Source organism: Rhyacophila brunnea, unplaced genomic scaffold (assembly GCF_057557595.1).
Source record: "Rhyacophila brunnea isolate RB1 unplaced genomic scaffold, BYU_Rbru_1.0 scaffold_4, whole genome shotgun sequence".
Taxonomy (NCBI): domain Eukaryota; kingdom Metazoa; phylum Arthropoda; class Insecta; order Trichoptera; family Rhyacophilidae; genus Rhyacophila; species Rhyacophila brunnea.
Window position 1 is genome coordinate 45234250 of NW_028233068.1, and position 22856 is coordinate 45257105.

Consider the following 22856-nt stretch of genomic DNA (forward strand, 5'->3'; position numbering starts at 1 on the left):
TAGATTCCTGGAAATAATTATTTATATCACCGCTTGGCCAAAACGTTATTTGTATCGAATCATAATTTGAATAATTTTTTCATTCAATAATCAAAATTAAAAAAATATATTTTAGTAAGTGAAATATTACTTCTTATTTTTCGTCAAGACCTATAACTGATAATCATGGACCGGATGATTTGGCTATCAAACAGTCTTTGAACTGGTTGGCTCCACTTCTCTCGACATTTTATGACACGCAAGAGTTGTGGCTACCGGAAGACCCGTGAAACTGATAAATTGGTGCAACTATGTAGGTACTAGGTCGTAGGACATCCAATGTTATTCTGATACGGCATACCTAAAAGACAAGACAGAGCGACGGAGTCGTCTGGAGTGTCTGGATATGGGGAATGTACATAAAAATGTACATTATTTCGCGGTAGAAGCGAGGCGAGCGTAGTAGCAGGCGGCTCAGTCAATGGCACCTAATAGATTTTCATAACCCCACTCCCCCTCAACCCCACAAAAAATATTATGGATTTGTTTCAAAATGGATCCCCTCCACAAATTTTGGCTATAAAGCCTTGTTTCATTGGAAGAGTTAGCGGTAGTCTACCTTGGCATGTACTAATTATCCTTCTAAATTGGGAGACAGTGGTGAGGTGGCGCTCCTATATTTTTTTCAAACAGTTTTAACATCGAACACAAAATTAATGAGACTGGCTTGCCTTACTCGGTACGGTATAACAAGCTACGTAATATGTCGAGAGCAGATAAATATGAGATAAACTTAAACATAATATGTTAAAGACTATATTTTTTGCAACATGTAGTTGCGTCAGACGTAACAGACTACAGACTCTGTAGTATGATAATATAAAGTTTGTCACTCTATGGATGCCAATATGACCTTCTTACGATCGGATATGGTAAAAAAAAGTTTAAGAACATTTAAGAAAGTCTATTACTTGACCGTCTGACCATCATAAAGTACCCTGCTTCAAAACCTTGATCCATGACGATGGCTTTTAGATTTCTTATTTCTATCGTATTAATCTGTTGCGTGGTTTTCTTCTATACAATGTAACACACAATAGTTTTGAGAGGTCAATAATGAAAATTACGTCACTGTTATTTTTAACTAGGAAATAAAGCGAGGGAAGCTATTAGTCAGTTCAATTCCTAAATTATCATGCAAAAATGTATTGGTATTTATAGAAAAAGTGGCAGTTAGGGGGGAGAGATTTTAAAAAAACTGTCTGATCGCCTATTGACCCTTTCACCGTAGGAAATATAGAATCTAGTCGGCGCGGTAAGCTTTCGCGGGGAATAGAGGGGTAAAAACGCGACCAAATGCCATTAATGGGCGGACAGCTTAGAGTCCGTCAACAAAATCTTTCAAAAAAAAAAAATATACATTCATGGAAAAGTATGAGTAAAATAATAGATAGAATAAAAACTTTTACACATATACTATTTTCTTTATTTATTAATATTATTAAGTTGGTATGGTATTTATTTCATTTGAGATGCCACTATTTTGCATTGTTCTGTTGCAGCTTCGATAGCACCAATAACAATCCCTCGGAATGCTGAAAAATAAAACAATCGTTATAAATATTTGTACCTTAGGTACAAGCTTCTATTACATAATGGCCAATGGGGTGGGATATTGAAAATAGAATAATATTTTTTTCACATATTTTTAGTGGCTATGTAAGTACACAATTTGCCAAAAAAACATGTGAATTGAATGAATCAAAATTATTCAATTGGCATCAAAGATTTTGAAATAAAAATCTTATACGTAGTTCAACAAAATCATTATTTTCTTCTTCTATTGGTAGCCCTTAAAATAAATGGCAGATTGCGTTCTGGTTTGAAGCCTGTTGCATTTTCACATAACTTTATTGGTGCTTTACATGCTTATTCATCTTATGAATTATGTTCAATGTTTTGCTTTTGGCTTCCTATATAAAGTTGAGGAGGGAGAATCTTTCCACAAGTAGATATTTGCTAAATTTTATAGCCAAATGTCTATTTTGATACTGCATTATGTGATATGCGTAATGTCAAATAAAAGTCAAATTTAATTATATACTACCCAATCTAGTATTCCACAAGTATTCAAAGTTTTTCTATTGGTTTCAACTAATTGGGTGGATCTGAATAAATAGTGGAATGCCATAGTAGAACTGTGAAGTTCTCTTCAAATGAACCTGCAATGTGAAGTGTCTTAAAGCTAACTTAATCAATAAATAGACCAAAGACCTTTTTTGCTTCAATTTCATACACTTAGGCTCCATCTCTATAGAAGAAGGTTTTTTCAACATCATGTATTATGAGTTAAATTTATTAAAAATTATAATAGCATTATTTTAAAAATAGGATCTCCCGTTTACTATACCAACAAAATTAAGAGAATAAAATAAAAATCATATACATTTATGTAATTAAGGGGATCCTATATGTCAATAGAGAACCTAGCGGAAAAATACGAAGCTTGCGATTTGAGATTTTTTTTGATAATTTACAATTATTTCAACTGTATTAATTAATAAATATGTATCTGAAAACATTAAAAAGAATTTTGTTTTTAAGTCAAAAGATAAACTTACAATTATTGCGATGTGACAAATCCACATTTGTTACATAGGTTACGTTATTATTAAGTACGAGTACATTATTTTTATGGTTATATTTATTATAAAAAATTAAGTTATTAAGTTTTCAATTTTTTACCGTTTAGATTTTTGACTAATTCATAGTTTTAATATTTTTTTATATCTATTTTAAAAAACATCGATTTTTTAAAAAAAATATAAATTTGTAGGTATAACTTGAAATCCTTTTTATTTATATGAAATCTTATTTAGGTATGATCCCAATATTTAAGCTCGCCTCACCATTCTTTTCTAGGTGGTACAAAGCTGCTGCTGTCGATCCTCCGGGACTGGTAACATCGTCTCTCAGCTTGGCTGGATGTTCAGAGCTCTCTTTCACCATCTTGGCGGCACCTGCAACTGTTTGAGCGGCCAGCCGCTGGGAGAGATCTCGAGGGAGCCCCATGCGCACTCCGCCGTCAGCCAGCGCCTCGATCATGAGATATACCTAGAGAAATTAACATGTTATATGTATTTTGGTTTAGATCGATATTTCGATCCAATTATATGCAGCCTAATCGTCACATCTAGGATTCCTCAATATAGCCTGAAGTTGACCTGGATTTTTTTCGGCCAATTGGATTTCAACTCAATCCACGATTTGTAAACAACTGAGATACGGAATGCTGATATGACTTGGTAAAACGCAAGAAGACTGACAAGTAATAGAAATTTTTGATGCACCGTGTACTATTCTTATGCTCTATAAATATTGGATTTACTTGAAGGTGAATATAAAAAAACCTCAAGAGCCTTAAAATGGCAAAACACCAGATAATCTAATAATACTAAAATCGAATAGGTACTTAGCAGAAACCTCATAATGCCTAATACTACCTTCACTTGTGTTTGGTTACCATTGAAATAATATACGTGTAAATTGGGACCTTCATTTTTGTAAGTATTAAATCATAGACATCTTCATATACTTGATGGTAAATGAAAAACAGAGCATTTTCAACCCACAGTAACCGGTCAGAGAAGTTAAACAATCACCAAACAATAATCGATATATATATTTATAGATAATAAATAGGTACTGAGAGTATTTGCATCGCAGGCGATTTTTCACTAATAAAACATTATTTTATCGTGATCTTAAGAAAGATCGTTTTCTCCATAAGTTTTAATGAAATTTCTCTCTCACGATTTCCGCTTGGTACCTTTATGTATACACATTTATTTACTAAATAGTCTCCTGAAAAACGTTTCGTTGATTAGTGATTGCATTAAATTATCAGAAGTTGTTATGAAAATGTTACACGTCTAACGAAAGACCACTTCTGAGCCCCAACCCGGGCTACTCTGGTTGCCTACGCCTTGCTACGTCTTGCTACGCCTTCCTATGCCTTGCTACGCCACTGTGTATAGCATCCTATCGCACAGGGAGGGGCAAACTTTTTGGATGGAGGGCCAAATTCAAGAATTCAAAATGAGCGGCGAAACTGTTATACATTTTTTAACATTTTTTTAAATTCAGGTGTTAATTTTGTAGTTGATATTCTCAAAACTGCTCGTAAATGGACATCGGAGATATTTGATCGTAAAGAATTTTTATTGAGGTTCATGATCGAAAATGTTTGTTCACTTAAATAGGTTGATCCAAAAATAACGAACATTTTTCTTGCATAATCTTTAAGTTGGTCGAATTTGTCTGAATTAAGGGCATTGTAAAATTTGGAGATGTCTTCACGACGATGCAATTCTCTTAAATAAGTGTCACACTGCAGATCAATAATCTCAAAGTTGTAGCTCTGTCGGTATACTATCGATATCTATTGAAAATGGATCGCGTACTATTGCTAAACAAATTTTAATCTGTTGTCAATATTTTTTAAAAATTATAAAAAAGTTATTCGTAATCAGAAGTACAATTAATGATGGCGGGCCGCAGTTTGCCCTCCCCTGCTATAGCATATAGATATGTCTACACTTATTTGCTTTCATATTCTAGTTCCCTTGAACTTATAATTATTCTAATTTCATTTAACGAGCAGTGTCGTAGATTGAATGTATTGGACACACTCTTTCAACTGTCTACACAGAAAATGTTTCGTTTTGAATCCTTCAAAATTATAGTAGTTTTAGCTTATTTGACATAAAATTTTAATTCAATTCACTGTTATACATTTATTGCGGAATCTTTATGTTGCCAACACTGACGTGATATCAGGTCTCGAACCGGAGCGCACCGGAGGCCGTTCCAGTTCGTGAAATCCTTAAAATTATCGCTCCGTCTCGTGGAAAAACTAATTTGACCATCTGATATGGATAGGCTATACAACAAAAAATCTAACACTTATTTTTATAAAATAATACTTCTACATAATATCAATCAAGGGTTGGTCAATGAAAGAGTTTTTATTCATGTTAATGGCTGGAGAAGCACCGCAGAGGGTCACATCTCTTAGAAGAGGCTCTGTTTGACCTTGAGCGCCATCAAAAGAAAAAGGTGACAATCGTCAAATCGATCAATTTAGAATATACATAATTCTGAAAACACTAATGAGAAAATATAGCCAATAGAAAAAATCTTTTTTGAAAAAAGTAAGACACCCGGCAGGATCGAACCTGCGTCCCTTGGGTATCGCACCCTGTGCATTACCACTATGCTACGACTGCCATGCTTAATTGCGACAAATTTTACCTATTGGCTGTATAATACTTGCTCATAAGTGCTCTCCAAATTGAGTTACGGTAGGCGATCGATTTTTGTATACTAAATTAAAGTATTTATTACTTTAATTACTAACCGACGTCACGGGGCGGCTCTCGTGGTGTAGTGCGTAAGGCGCTGGCCTTCCACCCGAGCGTTCTGGGTTCGATCCCGGTGGGGACACAATATTTATGTGTTTTTCTCAAAGCTTGGGTGTTTGTGATTGTTCAAAATTACTAACAACCACCTTGTAAAAAGGGATCCCGCGCTATTTTCGATACCTATGAATCCCGGGATTGATAAACATAATCCCGGGATTTCGGGATTGATTTTATTTAACAATTTTTATGGAAAATAAAATAAAAGTGAAAATAAAACAGAAAAAATACTTTTAATAAAAAATAACTACATTAGAAATAAACTGATTTTGAATGAAGTTTGATTTATACCCATATGTAGGTTGCCGATTCATTTTATTTTTTCACATGAATTATTAAAAATGAGAAAGATTGGAAAAAAACAATGCTTCGCACATTTAACAAAGTAATTCCACCATGATATCATACGTTTTACGGCAGTTTCATATTTGGCTGACTAATTAGATTTTGCAGGTTGAGCAAGTAGCTGACATCCATTTCTCGTAAAAAAAAAACAAAATCTGTTAATACAACCTCTACTCTGTGTAGGCCCATATGTGGGTCTATTCTATACTTATCGAACACTAAAGTGATAAATAGTATCAAACTTAGGGTAGGTTTGTATCAAAATATTAGCACTTATTGTAACAATTACACGAAGTTGGTTTTTATTGTTGCAATAAGTGCGATATTTTAACAGCACCTATCTTGTTGCTGTTAAAATATCGCACTTATTGCAACAATAAAAACCAACTTCGTGTAATTGTTACAATAAGTGCTAATATTTTGATACAAACCTACCCTAAGTTTGATACTATTTATCACTTTATCACTTCAGCGGTCGATAAGTATAGAATAGACCCACTGATCCTATTAGGATCGGACATGGTCGAAAAATTTGATTTATGATGCGGAAAGGCCATAAGTACGCCATGATTATTTGCTTTACTATTTTAAATCTCGCTAATCCATTCATTATGTCTTTACTATCAGAAACAGAAATCTCGTATTAAATTCACATTATTATTTATATTACAATATTATTTACTCCATTAAACTTGTGTATTTCCAAGAATGAACGTATACAATATTAACAATAAATGTCTTAAATAGTATAAATTGGCAAGAGGAAAAGAATTGCAAAGAAGCAATGAAAAAAATGAACATACCTTTCAAGGAAGCAAAAAAAAATATGTTAAATAATAGCTATGCTGACATATTAAAACAAAAAAAAATCGTAGGAAGAGATGAAAGCGAAACAATTCAAAAAACTAAGGAAAACAAAAAGAAAGAAGAAGCGGTGGTAGAAGCTTCAGGCTCAACAATAATAGCTACAGGTAGTAGCGTAAAGCCTACAAAAAATAAGAAAAATTCAAAGGGGAAGACAGAGGTTAACGCGATGGGAGAAATTATGAAAGTCTTGCTGAAAGGGGGAGACTGGCAGCAGATCATTAAACAACTAATAATGAAAGCAGTGGACTGGGTATGCAAACAATTCAAAGAAGGACACTTAAAGGAAATTCTAGGGGAGGTTCTGGAGCAAAATGGATAATAAAAAACAAATTAGGATTTTACAATGGAATGCCAGAAGTATGAAGCAAAAAAAGGATGATATAGAACTCTACTTAATAAGACAAAAAATTTCAATAGCAATAATCTCAGAGACTTGGCTGAGGTCTGAATTAGACTATCTAAAATTCAATGATTACACGATGTATAGAAAAGACAGAGGGGATGGTTACGGAGGAATAGCGATTCTGGTGCATAAAACACTGGCGTCTAAAGAAAAGACCCTACAAGGCCTTCCAACTGAACTGGAGGCATGTCAAGTCGAAATCAGAGGGACACAAAAACTAAAAACAGTGACAGCAATATATTGTAAACCCAATGTTACCATTCGGAAAAACGCATGGAGCAGGCTCTTCGATCAAATGGGAGAGGGATCAATTATGGGTGGGGATTTCAATGCACACCACCCAATGTGGGATCATATACTTCGAGACGCAAGAGGAGAGAATGTCGCTGACGTATGCCTTGACTCTGACTTAGTAGCGATTAACAATGGACAAAGTACCAGGGTCGCCCCTCCAAATCAGAGAGGAGCGGCACCGGATATAACATTTATCTCCAATGAGCTGGTACTGGAAACCGATTGGAAAATAGACTCCGATACAATGGGCAGTGACCACTTACCCATTATCATCGAGTTTGTGGAAAATCAATGCCAAACAGAAATCATCCCAAGAAGAAATTACCCGAAAGCAAACTGGGAACAATATCGAGAAATAATCTCAAATGACATAGACAGACTTACAGAACCTACCAGAGATGTACAAGTAGAGTATGATAAATTGGAGGCAATATTGAATAATGGGGCAAATTCAAGCATTCCGAGACTCAAAGTATGCAGTCACCCAAACTTTAGACCAAAACCATGGTGGAACTCCGAAGTATCAAAGGCAATCGCTGAGAGAAGGCTTGCCTATACTCGCTTCAAAAAAATCAGTTCAACAGAAAACTACCTAGAACTAAAGAAAAAGCAAGCCACGACTCGAAAAGTAATCCTAAAAGCCAAAAGAGAAAGTTGGAAAGCATTTTGTGACTCCGTCAACTCGGAGACTTCCTACTCAGAAATGTGGAAAAAAATGAGTTGGATGAAGGGCAAATCGGGAAACAAATTCAAAAATCAACTGGATGAAAGCATGGCGTCACTCCTCTTTCAACAACTAGCAAGTAAAAGTGACGAAACGAAGGAAGAAATCGCAGAACAGGAAACATATAATCCTAATGATACAATGAATGAAATTCTTACAGTGGCGGAACTAAGATCAGTAACCAAAAATAAAGACACTGCCCCGGCATGGACGAAGTTTCATATTCCATGATCGCTCAGCTGCCAGAGATCGGAAAAAATAAACTAGTGGAGATATTCAACTTAATCATGGAAACCGGCAAAGTCCCTAGGCAATGGAAGGAAACGATGATTATCCCAATCTTAAAACCAGGGCGAGATCCTACCCTAGTGTCGTCAGTCAGACCAATTGCACTCATATCATGCATGTGCAAAACGTTCAACCAGATGATTGCAAGAAGAATCGAATGGTTTGCAGAGAAAAAACAATTATTTCATCACAATACTACGGGATTCAGAAGGCAAAAGTCGACTCTGGAGAACATAGGCAACCTAGTACTAGACATCAATGCAGCACAGGTCAAAAACGAAGTAACCCTGACAACATTCCTGGACATCCAGGATGCGTATAATAATGTGCATGTGAAAGAAGTGTCAAGGGTGTTGAATGAATGGGGAATCGGTGGGAAGATCACTAAATATCTTAAGCAGTATTTAAATGAAAGAAAAATCACCATGTGCATTAATAATGAAAAGAAGAGTACGGTATGCTCAAGAGGCCTTCCGCAAGGAGACCCCCTATCCCCATTACTATTCAACATTCTTACAACTGACATATTAAAGTTAATAACAAGGGTCAACATTGTACAATATGCAGATGATTTCGCACTTTTTTGTTCGGAAAAAAGAGTAGATGAATGTCAAAGGTTAATGCAGAAGAGTCTTGACGAAATGAAATTATTATTGGAAACGCGAGGCCTCAAAGTAGCTCCCAGCAAAACTAAGGTGGTTCTTTTTGCCAGAGGCAAGAGACAAAACCAGCTTAACTTAAAAATCGATGGCACTATAATAGAAAGAGTAGACACTTATAAATTTTTAGGTATGAACCTGGACTATAGACTAACGTGGAAGCATCATATTAATCATTGCGCGAATAGCCTGACACAACCTCTGAACATACTCAAAGTACTGGCGGGAGGTGGGTGGGGCGTACACCCCATTCATATGAGAAGGTTATACACGGCACTCATTAGAAGCCGATTAGATTACGGGAGCATATTTTACCACTCCGCTGCCGAAACTAATTCGGTGAGGCTAGACCGCATCCAGTCCAAAGCATTAAGAATATGTGGAGGATTTATCAGGACAACACCCATTCACGTGCTCCAAGCAGAACTCAGCGTACCTCCACTGAATGTCAGGAGATGGGCACTGGCTACCAAGACATGGATGAAGTGGAAATCTATAATAGATAACCCCATATTGGCAAAGGTGAAACTCCTATACGAGCTTGTTGAAAGCAATACATACTATGAGAAAAGAAAGCTCCCTCTACTGGTAGGAATCCTAAAAGCCACAGAAAGTTGGGAGGTATTAAATACAAAATGCCTAGGTATGTATTCGCTGAGGAGGCCAGTTGGTACCTACGACCTCAGCGCTGTTATCCAACTAGAGGTCAAATGAATAGACAAACCAAAACGGAGCATAGTATCCGATAAAGGAAGAGAGCGTGTCGAAAAAATGCTGACAGAGAGGTACGCAGGATGGAGCCACCTTTATACAGATGGATCCAAAGATCAGAATAGAGCAGGAGCAGCTCTTGTGATACCAGAAGTAGGTATAAACAAGAGCTGGAAGCTAAACCCAGCAATACCAATAATGACAGCGGAACTCATCGCGATAAACGAAGCAATTAAATACACTTTAAGCGATGATTTCTCGGCGCAATCCGCTGTCATTTTAACAGACTCCAAAAGCGCTTTACAACATCTTGCCAACTCGCTCACATAACAGTAAAACCATAGCATACCACATCCTTGACCAGATCAACGCCAAGAAAAATAGAGGTGGAGATCTATGCCTTCAATGGATCCCATCGCACATGGCCATTGAGGGAAATGAAAGGGCAGATGATCTGGCAAAGGTAGCCGGCCATTCAGGGGTACCATATCAGTGGATACCAGAAAACCTGGACTGGAATGAGGCTATAAAGAAAATGTGCCATAGTATGTGGATAGATTTTCACCATAGGGCATCATTAGAAAAGGGGAAATGGAGTAAGTCGATTCTACCAACACCACGAGAGGTTCCCTGGTTTGTAGAGTCTTCTTTGACGAGGAATGAGCTTAAGCTAATACTGAGGCTAAGAACAGGGCACACCATGGGCAAAAGATTTGATGTCCTCATGGGAAGAAGCGAATCGCAGCTCTGCGATGAATGTCATGTTTTAGAGGACATTGTACATATAGCACTGCAATGCCCCAAATATGAGGTTCACAGAGTACAGCTGCGAATTGCAGATATCTATGAGAATGTCGACGAATTGAAGGGTGTCCTGGCGGTGGGTAAGACGGAAAAGCTAGGCAAAATTGTAAAGTTATTTAACAGAATAGGAGTGAGGACCTGATCGACGGATCCCCTTCTAGAAGAGAAGAGGCGATATGACAGCGAGTCGCAGTCAAAGCCTCGGTAAAATCACAAAAAAAAAAAAATAGTATAAATTATACTAGATTTATTTTTGACCGATTTTATCAAAGTTATTTGTAAATATAAACATTTTATATTAACAATGGAAAAAAATGCCAATCCCGGGACCAGTCCCGGGATCCCGGGATTGTCAAATTGTAATCCCGAAATCCCGGGATCATAATTTTGGCTCGGGATTGGATTCCCTACTTGTAAACGACGTCACGGATTACTCCAATATTTTCTGTTGTAACTTACTTAAGCTTGATAATAATTTTAATTAACTATTTCTTTTATTCAACGGATAATTCACAGGATTAAGAATGTTTTCAGAATTATGTATGTTCAATAATTAGAACGGTACATTCTTAAAATCTCGTGAATTATTCGTTGAATAAAAGAAATAGTCGATCAATTTAGAATTTAAAACTTGAATATCATGTATATTTACTTACGTAAGCAGGACCAGATCCACTGAGGGCTGTAACAGCGTCGAGTGAATATTCGGAGACCAGGTCACAGGTTCCCACAGCGCGGAAAAGTTCTATGGCTAAATCAGAGTCCTCTTTTGTTGCGTTGGAACCGGGCGCCACTACAGCGGCACCAGATAAAACCAATGCCGGGGTGTTTGGCATCGCACGAATGACTCGACACGAGATAGGTAGATTCTAGAATGATAGTAGGTACTATTAACAATACAATAATCTTTAATGTAGATAGTTGTAATATTGGCCGCTATTAGGTATTCCAGCGCACCTATTCTATACACAAGACTGCCATCGGCAGCTATCGAGGGTAGTTTTTCGTATGTTTGTATCGAAGTATTATTAATTGTAACAATAAGTTAGCTGTCTAAATAGTCAAAACTGTCTATCTCGCTCTAAAATTTACCTCAAACCAAGAGAGGTACCTACTGTTAAAACATAGCACTTATTGTAACAATTACAGCTAACTTATTGTAATTGTTACAATACGTGCTAATACTTTGAAACAAAAATATGAAAAACTACCCTCGATAGCTGCCGATAGCGGCCGATAGCAGTCTTGTGTATGTTCTCTTTTTATATTTTCATTTTTATCGCTTTTATTACTTTTTTCCCTTCTTTATAATAATGTTTCATGTCATATTGTGAACGTCTTAAACTTATAATTCGCAATATCCACAATTGGCTAAAAATAAATAAATTGAAAAATAAATTGAAATTATAATGGTGGGTATAAATGTCATTTTTCGTTTTCAATAGATGCGCAGGGAAGACAGAATTAATTGGAACTGAAATACCCAACAGATATGGAGTAACAGGCAACCGACCTCAAATGTGGAAGAATATGGGATAAATTTAAACACGTGTCAAGAGTACGTCACTCTAAGCTTGTTCTTCGTTTTACAACTGCTATCGGCTTATGCAATGATGCTCATGCAATATTGGTGTATTTGAAAATTGCAACACATACTATTGCATATACATAACACATACGTTTATAATTTGTTTCATTTTCGTAGGACACTCCCACATTCAAAACCCTGCTTCAACATGCATAGACTATCTGAAATATATTTATTAATTCTTATGGTTTATATATCAAAACCTTGGTCTATTAACGCTAGATCTGTAAATAAATTAAGAGTAAAAAAATATCCGTTGATGTCATCAAGAATTAATTGTAACATTTTTTTAAATATTTAGGGTATTCGCTCGTCTGCTTATAAAATGTATACCTTATACCTGCGTACTTAATAAATGTATTTTTATATTACGTCAAACGACACGCCGACAAGTAGGTAGTTATTTACCTAGCTTTATTTACCTTTTCCAATTCCTTGATTGTCACTCCCATTGCAATCGATATGTACAACTTATTTTGTGCTCCAGGCAATGGTTTTACTTCTGCCAAGACTTCTGGAACTACGGATGGCTTCACAGATATCACCACCACATCAGACTTTTCTATGACGGGCTTGTTCGTAAATACTGCACTGGCACCTAAAGCCTGTCATAAAAAATAATATGTATATATGTTGTTATATTAAAATTATTAATAATATTAATAAACTATAAAATATGGTACCTACCAAAGGGAAATGAGAAGACTTTCCATTTATAAATCAGTTAAATTCATTATACCATCATAATCTAAGTCACTCTCGATCCCCTATGACTAGAGTTGGGTATTTCCCGAGGAAACCTCAATCTCGAGATTCGGGATTTCCCGAAATGATGAAATTTTGAATTCTCCAGATTCGGGATTTCCAGAAAAGAATTATCGAGATATCGGGATATTTAAAAAAAAACCTGTAAAAATCCTAAAATCAGTGTAAAGACAGACAAATTCCAAAAAAATATGATATTTTTTATTTATGTAAAAAGACAAACAAAATAGACACAGGAAAACAAAAATAATTCAAAACATTACTTATTAAAATGGAATTTCAAAAAACACGGACAATCGCGTACGCTTTTGAGACACAAAATTCCTTGATGTTGCAAAAATTGCGCTCATTTTGAGTCGACGTAGTGTTAAATGCCCCGATCAGTTTTTGGACGTTTTGTGTTTTCTTTCCACTTTTTTCATATAGAAAATCGTTTTTTCAATTAATATTTGATAATAAAGAAATCCCGAATCCCAAGAAAAGATTCTCGAGATCCGGGATTTCCAGAAATGTTCAAAATTTCAATTCTCGAGATTCGGGATTGAAAATCTCGAAAATTTCTCGAGAATTCCCGTCGAGAAATTCCTGCAACACAACTCTACCTGTGACTGGGTGAAAGCATTTCCTTGCTGTCTCTACTATTTAATTCCCGTTCGCCTTGATTATCCCATCGATCCAGCGGAAATATTGGTCACCCCTTATGTATTTTAATGTAATGTCTCTTGGATGATGAAATTTTGTCCAGATATAATCTGTTCTTCGAACGATATGTTTGGTCTTCTCCACTTCAAGGTCTTTGTATTCGCTTTGTTCCCAATAATTTGTTTGTTTCCATGCCCATATATTTTTTCTTAGATCATTGCGCGTTGTGTCCAATATACATTTACCCATACTTCGTTTTATTACCTTAATGATAGTTATTATACATCATACACAAATCAATAAAAATATTGTATACTTCGGAAGCTTAAATTTCTGTTATGATAAAAATATGATTTTACCTTAAATTCTTCGGCACATTTTAAGTCCAAGGGATGGCAACTCGCGATTATGTTTTCGGCTTTGGCCAATCCTGTATAAATATTTAATTAGTTTAATAAATTGAATTTGTATAAATTAATAAAAATCTGAATCATTGATGACTGAAGCAACTGGATTAGTGCCTGATCGCTCCAAATGAAAGGAGATTATTGGCAATGCCTGTATTTCAGTGATCACTATTATCAGCATGGCCCTCAAATCCTGATGCGGGCCTCCAGTCCAGGATCTTTGGCGGGTCCCCCAATCTATCGCTAAGGTTAACGTCAGTGTGACGCTCAACAGTAGTGTTTTCCAAATGGTGTTCGAGGTAAAATTGGGGTATTCAGTGTATTTTTAGTGATTTCTTCCATTTTGAAATTTGAATCATGGAGTTGTCGAGTATCGCCAACAATAAACAAAAATTGCATAACGCAACCACATATTTTATTACAACGTTTTTATTAGCTCGTATTCTTATTTGTCCGGTGGTTGTTTGTCCAGTACAAATCTTGCAATCGATTTTTAACCAACTTCCCGACTAACTAGACATTTGAAACTTTTAGAATATATCAGAACACGATGCCAATGCATTATTTTAATACTTTTAGCCATCTTTAAGCAGAATTGAATTCATTTTCAGTTAATTCTGTTTTGTATGGAAAGTTATTTCAGAAAAATCCGTAAAAACTAATGACTATTATTGGTTGCTAAGAAGGTGGGCCTAGCAACTAAATTATTAATATATACGTGCGTTACTATGGAAATCAAAATGAAATGTCAAAAAGACATTTCAGTATTCTATATTTTTTTGTTTGTTTTTTTATTTACTTCATATCAAGTACAAGTTTGAGCATATTGAGCATAATAATTCAACAGAAAATTTAAAAACGTTATACATAAAAAGTTCTTTTTTTCTTGTAATTATTTAAATGTCAAGTTTAATGACAATTCAATTAAAAATGACAGGATGAAGATAGTGATTAAGATTAAACCACGATAAAAACATTGTTTTATAATTGAATATTATTTGTGATTAATTGTTGAGATAATTAAATCAAAGTAATATATTTTAATGTACCTGCCGATATAAAACCCTTTGCCATGGCGTGCGCCATCCTCCCACCTCCGAGGAATCCAATTTTCAGCATTTTCCCGCCAACCGCTGCGCCCTCCTTTGAGTTTCCTTTAGCAACATTCATTTTAAACACTCGTAGATGATTCTCAAAATTTAAATATCAGTTCTACTATAATTAGTTACAACACTTCTTTTCACAGGCTCTAATCCGGAAATCTATTAGATATCACCAAAACAATATGAAATTATGTAGATACCTACAGTAAGATGAAACACCGTTCATAGTATATGGGTATTTATAAACAAAACTCTTTTCATCTCCAGAAACTAGCTTCGTGTATGTAACATATTATATCCTGGATAAAGGGCTGCCTTTGAGTAAGCTCATCCCATTTGTTAAGTAGGTATCTAATGAAATCATGTATCTTCCAAGCCAGGGCTCGAAATGACCGGAGCGCCGTTCCTGTTCCTGAAATCGGTAAAATTATCGCTCCGTCTCGTGAAAAAAATAATTTGACCGTCTGAGCTAGATAGGCCATACAATAGAAAATCTAACATACTTATTTTTATGAAATACACAAAAAAATGATAACTATGTCTTCTATCTATGCTAACTATGTATTGTTCTTCAGAAAATTGTCGTGCGCTCCGGTTCGTAAACTTTTCCATTTCGAGCGCTGTCAAGCATAATTTTATACAAATCTAAAATAATGTATTATTTCTGGTTTTCTTATAATTTAAAATTTATATCTTTTGCATTTTTTCAAATTATTTACGTACCTACGTCAAACAGTTAGAATATTTTAGGACTTTGACAAAAAAGCATTTACATCGAAATATTTTAGAGGCATTAGATGTTATAAACGAAATTAATATGAGTATAAATGTAGGTATACGTTAAATCAAAAATTAGATTTTTTTTAAATTTAGTACAAAAATATCATTCAAGCAAATTTTAATTTCATTCAAAATATCTTGATTATTTATTTTTTTAATTTTTATATGAAATCCTGTTAATTATATGGATGGTATGAATAAAATTATGGATAAAATAGTACAATAGTAGGTGATAAAAAACAATAATATTAAATTACATGTGTGTAACTGATTTTATTTATTACCATCTAAATATAGATAGCAGATAACCTACCTACTTACTAGGAATATTTGTATCTAGAAAACTGATAACAAACCTTAATGATTAACAACCTATCATAGTATCATTTAATTTACGAATCTAGATACCTAATCTAATTTAGACTATCCTTAAAATACATTTTTTATTATTATGTAATTCATATAATAATATTATCGTTGATATTATCATTAATATTTTAACTAATAAACAACGTTATAATAAGGTTGAAATGGATACACATTCTTTGTTGTACTTATTTATTACGTAGGTACCTAAATACAATTTAACCAATTTTTATAAAATTAAAATCTGCAAACTTGCAACTCAAAAATAAAAATATATTTTTCAAAATTCGAATAATTCGACTCTCAACATCCACTAGATACGCACCAATGCATTTTACCAATTGCAGCACCAAAACCGGCTGTCAAAATTAACGCAATCTGTGTACCGCTTCAGAAATGTAAAAACTACTACCTACTACTACTACTTCACAATGTTTTATCCCGAGAGAATCATATGGGCCTCCACAGAGTGGAGGTTGTATTAACAGATTTTGTTTTTTATGAGAAATTGATGTTAGCCTCTTGCTCAACCTATTAGGTCCATACTCTGACTCCAACACACAAATTGAAAAACATTATTTGTATTTTCCAGACCCAGGACTCGAACCAGGGACCCTACGAACATTATAACTCGACGCTTAAGCCGCTCGGCCATCGTGGCTCATTTGCAATGTATGATATTTTTTGTAGTAAGTATACCTACATATTATATCAGAGGTGTTTTCAAATTATGTATGTTCAATAAAGAATGTTACGTTCTCAAATCGTGTGAATTTCTCGTCGAATAAAAAAAATAATTTACTAAACCCTTTGTATACAATTATTTACTTTAAGAATGTCTAAGAATAACTAGTTAATTACAGACAATTACATAATTGAATACGTGTATTAATTAAGGCGCTAAGTACCAAAAACTTAAAAACTGACATTTTTATAGAAAAATGTTCTACATACCAACGCCAATAACTTCAACTATAGTCTAAGTGCCTCAAGCAAGTCAAAAAAATACAGCAAAATAATTAAACCTGTCGACGTTGTAAGTCCGTTGGCGTGTTTTATTTATAATGGTGTAAGTAGCACTGCAGCGGTCAACGGCATTCAATATAAAATAGCTGACGATGGTGTGTTGACACTTGCGAGTTCTTAATACCCAAAATTATAGAAGCTGCCGTGATTGCTTCACACTGTAAAACTACATTTTTCAAAAGGTCTGCTTCATGAAATTTTACTGCAATGACTCGGTATTTTGTAACTACAGGCAATACTACTTTTTGGTACTTAGAGCCTTATTTAATACACGTATTCATGATCTCGATAGGTTGGTGCACAGATATTATATGTGTAGAATTTTTGGTACAATTCGGTTATGAGGAATACAGCGGAAACACATTTTGAAAATACCCAATATACTGGATTATTTATTAGTTTAGGTTAGGTTAGGTTGGGTTAGGTTAGGTTAGGTTTGGTTAGGTTAATCTAACAAATCATCCAGTATATCGGGTATTTTCGAAATGTGTTTTCCGCTGTATTCCTCATAACCGAACTGTACCGAATTTTTAAATCGAAACTGAGTACATAAAACATCCGTTCGCGTCATACTTTTGTTTTTATTGTAAAAATGTTGTAAATTGAAGGAGTGTATTTGAGAAGATAATAATATTGTCTCATAAAAATATTACGTCCATCCCACATTCGATTTTCAATTGATTCAACATTCAAATCAAAATTTCTCAATCATAAAAAAACCGTGTAAACATCTTTAAACATAAATATCATTTCACCGAAAACGAATACTAAGTACCTACTGCATTGATATACTTGCATGGTTCAAATTAATTTTATTGAAATACAAACAATATTGTTATTAAATTTACCTATAGTAACTCCGAAAATCCACAAATAATAACAAATTTCCACTTATGGCAATGTCTGCCAATTATATGAATACTAAATTATTATAAAATAAAACTTATTTTTATATACAAATAAAATACACGACTGACTTATAAGAATTCTATCAAAAACTGATTAGGCACGAAATTATAACAGTGTTTTGATTATGGATAATACTTATACTATCATGTAAACACAAAAATATAATAAATTTGATCTCAAGGGTCAACTGATAGGGCCTTTATCGGGCGTTTATTTTCGAAAAGTAGGTGCCTACTGACGATATGTTCTGGTATCGGAGAAGACATGATTGAAATATATTGGCAGTGATGAGACTCGAACCCGTCTGGTGATAAGACCCATCACGGACATTGCAGATTTGCCATAAGAGATTTGTCACGTTCATGCGATTGCAGTACCTACCCTACTCCACAGTTTTTTTTTAATAAGACGTAACTACTGATATTTACACTATATCGCAAAAAATAATGTGAATTATGTTACCTTCTCTGGGTACGGCTGTAAGAGAGTACGATTCTTGAGTGTGGGGATATATTAAATACCGATTAAAGAGTATTATATTTTCAATATTTACGCCTGTATGATAAGTATATCACTTAAATGCAACGTTTATTAAATATCGGTAATTTCTTTTATTTTGTTAACTGTATTGTATTGTATTTAATAAAACGCAATTTTTTTATAGTACTTATTCCACTTTTAATTAATATATTGGGACCGGTATAGTCCGCAGTTGAAAATGTCCCACTGAGGCGGACGAAACCGGTCCTAATATATTAATTAAAAGTGGAATAAGTACTATAAAAAAATTGCGTTTTATTAAATAAAAACAACAAATATCGGTAATATTTGAGGATTTGGGGGTATTTCTTGGATTTAATAGCTTGCAATGGTCAGTGGTTGTAGAGCTAAATAAAATAGTGCTGAGTCGAACACACCTTGATAATCCAACCCCCCCCCTCTCACCCCACCTTTTCTAAAGCATATGTTTTAATATTACGACGGATACCTACATACTGAAAATTTTGTAACAGCAATGACAACGACTATTCATAGAAAACAAAATCGAAGCCACGGGAAGCTAAATATGAAAAAATCAACACCTCCTGTAATCACTTAGGAATTAAACTGACTAATTGTTTCTTTCGCATTTATATTGATTGTCGGTTGTTTCCAAGTTAGAAATAACCACAGCTTAATAAATTGATTATCTATATTCTTGCGATTCAAAAGTACCGGAGCGCCGACCCAGAGCGCACACTCGGTTGGGTACGGCCCCCCAAGAATGAAAAAAGAACAAATTGTGTAGAATGTAGATGAACGGAATATTACTCCTTCGTTTTCATCAGGATATCATGACTGGGGATCTTGACCCGGATGATTTGGCTGTCGAACGACTTTCTCAATGGATTGGTACCAATCCGATATTCTACGTCACGCGAGGCCTGTGTAAGTGGAATACCCGCAATCAGCACTCATGAATTGGTGTAACAATCTAGATAATTCATTGTTTGCATTAATATTCTCACACTGCCTAAAAGACAAGATAGCGCGGACGACACACACGGACACTGACTATCCTAATAATTATGATTGTGACCGCTTGTGGATGCGACAGGTTGCAATGACTCGCATGTAAGCACCCGTAGTTATAGCTGCAGGTACACACTCAACAAACTCATATTGTGTAAAAAATTTTTGGGGAAACGCGTTTATATTAATATTGTTTTCCGCCAGTGAGATGAATGACGATTGATGGAACTTAAAATTATTAATTTGTTTGTTTATGTCACTTCATCCGACACATTTATGTTCCATTTGAAGTGACGCCCCTAGACAAAATGCCGCCCCTACGCAACGCCAAAATGTCACCCCATTTTTATACAGTATTTTTTTATCATCCTTTCATGACTCCAATATCGAAGAAATATTTTGTATGGATACATTACTAACAAAATATATAAGATCACAAAATCTAATTTAAATGCCATCTCTCTACTTCAATAGACAATATTGAGAGTCCACGGTTTCAGATACATTTAAAAATACACCTAAATAAACTTTCAAAACTCGCGAATCACTGGTAAAAATATTTGGATAAATTAGTTAGGCAAGTATGTACCTACCTATAATTCAATTATAATTCACACATCTGCACGTGTCATTGCGGGTCATCAAGGACGTGACGTCCAAGGACAACAGAAGTAAACTAGACATCGCGAACCCAACAAAAGAAAATACAGTCCTGCTAAATATTTTATGTTAATTAGTACATTTTGTTTCCAACCAGTGAGGTGATTTTTTTAATGGAAAGATATTTCCGTTATTACCAAGTTTCGGTATCTATTCCTATATTATCTCTAATGTTTCTCGTCGATTTGCCGCCCTTCAAGTAACTGCCGCCCCCAAGCGATGCTCAATCTGCCTACCCCCACGGGACGTCACTGACTACACTCAGAGTTCGGAGTGTCCGACTATGGGGAATGTACCCGGAAAAGTATGGGGGTCTGCGGTTGAAACGACGAGAAGCTATAAGTAGTAGGCGGGGTAAATGCGGAATTCAGTGGCGCCTGCTAGATTTTTTTTTTAAATTGACCCTCCCATACCATTTTGATGTGTGCGCGTCTGCTCGGTTGTGTGGTGAACCGTCTTTTTTTCATAACTGGCCAACCACCATAAACCTTGTCAGAGTCACAGCGCCATTGCGTAAAGGAGACGAAAATTTTAAATGTTATTTTATGTGAATGTCGGACCTACACGTCACTAAACGCGCGCTACTGACAATATGTATGTTATAAAACTCCCTGTGACTTCCTTACATGAATACATACAATTAGTAAGTACCTATACCAAATATTAATAATTAACTTTGACCAGGTCATGTCACTTCCGAGATATGTTGACTTCTGCACGTTATCATTTTTAAGCATTTAAGCTAGACGCTCATGCTTTACGACAAGCTTACCTGCGCAAACCGGTTTGTATCGAGAAGTTCGTGTGTATGGACGGGAAAACTGAAGCTCGCGTAAAGAAAAGCGCTGTAAAAGTCTATACCGCGCAGGCAAGTCGCTGACGTCTAGCCAGCGCATAAGGGAAGGATTCCGGTAAGCGAACTAACACAAAAACTGGTTTGATCTGAGCATTACACCCCAGTTCAGAGTAGCGACAGGCAGGTAGTAGGTCATGGCCCCCACAAGGAGGGCGGGCTGACAGGGCTGGGGGCCCGGGCTCAGGAGGGGCCCGGCAAGACGAGTCGACCAGATAAGTGATATAAACACACATCACAAATTTGCTTTAATAGTAAAAAAAAAAAAAGATGTGCATTGATGGTGACAGTGTGTCACTGCGTTTCGAACTTGTAAAGGGAAACTTTTTTAAAATCTCCACCAGATATCACAATGGATGTAGTTTTGAAATCTCCCAATATGTATTGATTGCCTTTTACTTTGCCGAAGGTTTATTTCACCAACATCGCATATACAGTATAACCTCGTTTTTACGTGCCCGGAATTCACGTTTTCCCGGCAATTGCGTGTATTTTTTTCAGTCCCAATGTATTTCAGTACATTTAATACCCGCATTTACGTTTTTCTTTCCCGCGATTTACGTCGGAAATATTAAAAAAATTGCGAGTTACGCGCGCTTGACAATGACTGGGTCGTGACATTCGAATGGCGTAAGGTGAGAATTACATAACAAAAATGCAACAAACTAATATACCTACATGATTTTTTTAATAAAAAATAAAAAAAATTTCAATAAAAATTTAAATTGAATGTTGTTTTTTAATAAAACGTTATTTTTTTAGAAACATAAAATTTAAATGTTCTTTTTTTCAATACCCCTCTTTTATATTTTCCCTCCAATTAGGTTTTTTTTTCAGTCCCTTAAAAAACGTAAAATAGGGGTTATACTGTATTATGATATGTATAAATAACGTACAGTCATGGTACTATAATTATTAACCTAACCAAATCATATTACATATTATGCGCCTCTACAAAGCTTTCACTAAGGAATGGTTATTAGCCAGCGCCGAATCCATTGAGTCCTTGAACTGGATCAAGCACACATTGAAAAATAACATATATATTTTTCCAGTCGCGAGATCGACACGTCATCAGAGACGGTAATTTTACCAACTATCTATACCATCATGGAATGGTACGTATTTGGAAGCATTCTTCAAACAGGAATAACCCAAAAGTAATAAATCGCACTTATAACAAATTAGAATTGGGATGATACCTAGATTGCCAATAGGTGGTAATTGAAATTTACAATGCGTTTTTTAATGGCATGTGCATAGTATATATAATAAAAATTAATTATTTTATAATAATCATTATTTTGTATGGAAAAGTTGTTCTGCATATAATTGCATTCCATCATTTAAATTAAATGGTTAGTTTTAGCGTTTAAATTTTATTTTCACATATTATATTCAAGATTTATATAGAAAGTGTAAAAATATCCTGTTATTAGCACATTTGTAAAGATAATACAACACTTTATTCCAATCCTTCAATAGGTGGATAGGTAAAACCGATATAAACAACTATGATTTTATAAATTTGAAAAGGTTTCCTCTCCATATTTAATATTCACTACTTCACAAAATTATTATCTATGGTTCTAAATCAGACAACAAATTTAAAGGCTTTCAAATATTACATTATTCACAAGTTACTAGCCTTAATCTCAACACTACGACTGACAAGAAAATGCCACAGTAAT

The 22856-nt window shown here is 34.9% G+C and overlaps 1 protein-coding gene across 8 annotated transcripts; it reads right to left on the bottom strand.

Annotated features, from left to right (window-relative positions):
- Window positions 1–1442: 1442 nt before the first annotated feature.
- On the bottom strand, window positions 1443–22856 carry P5cr-2 (Pyrroline-5-carboxylate reductase-like 2). 8 transcript variants are annotated; one of them, XM_085953954.1, is made up of 7 exons: window positions 22794–22856; window positions 15006–15218; window positions 13909–13979; window positions 12565–12747; window positions 11211–11423; window positions 2889–3093; window positions 1443–1574 (listed from the first exon to the last, which is right to left on the bottom strand). In XM_085953954.1, the coding sequence occupies exons 2-7, from the start codon at window positions 15124–15126 to the stop codon at window positions 1498–1500; spliced, it is 870 nt and encodes a 289-aa protein (XP_085810080.1). In that variant the 5' UTR covers window positions 15127–15218; window positions 22794–22856; the 3' UTR covers window positions 1443–1497. The 8 variants fall into 8 exon arrangements, with proteins under 8 accessions (XP_085810080.1, XP_085810081.1, XP_085810086.1 ...); XM_085953955.1 differs by having other exon boundaries at window positions 22814–22853; XM_085953960.1 differs by having other exon boundaries at window positions 15006–15471; window positions 22794–22848.

Bases quoted from the DNA above. Each gene is read 5' to 3' on its own strand.
- P5cr-2 (XM_085953954.1), bottom strand. From the start codon at position 15,126: ATGAATGTTGCTAAAGGAAACTCAAAGGAGGGCGCAGCGGTTGGCGGG. The intron at 13,980-15,005 runs GTACATTAAAAT...ATATTTATACAG, and splicing joins AAAGGGTTTTATATCGGCAG to GATTGGCCAAAGCCGAAAAC. The intron at 12,748-13,908 runs GTAAAATCATAT...TTTTTATGACAG, and splicing joins AATGTGCCGAAGAATTTAAG to GCTTTAGGTGCCAGTGCAGT.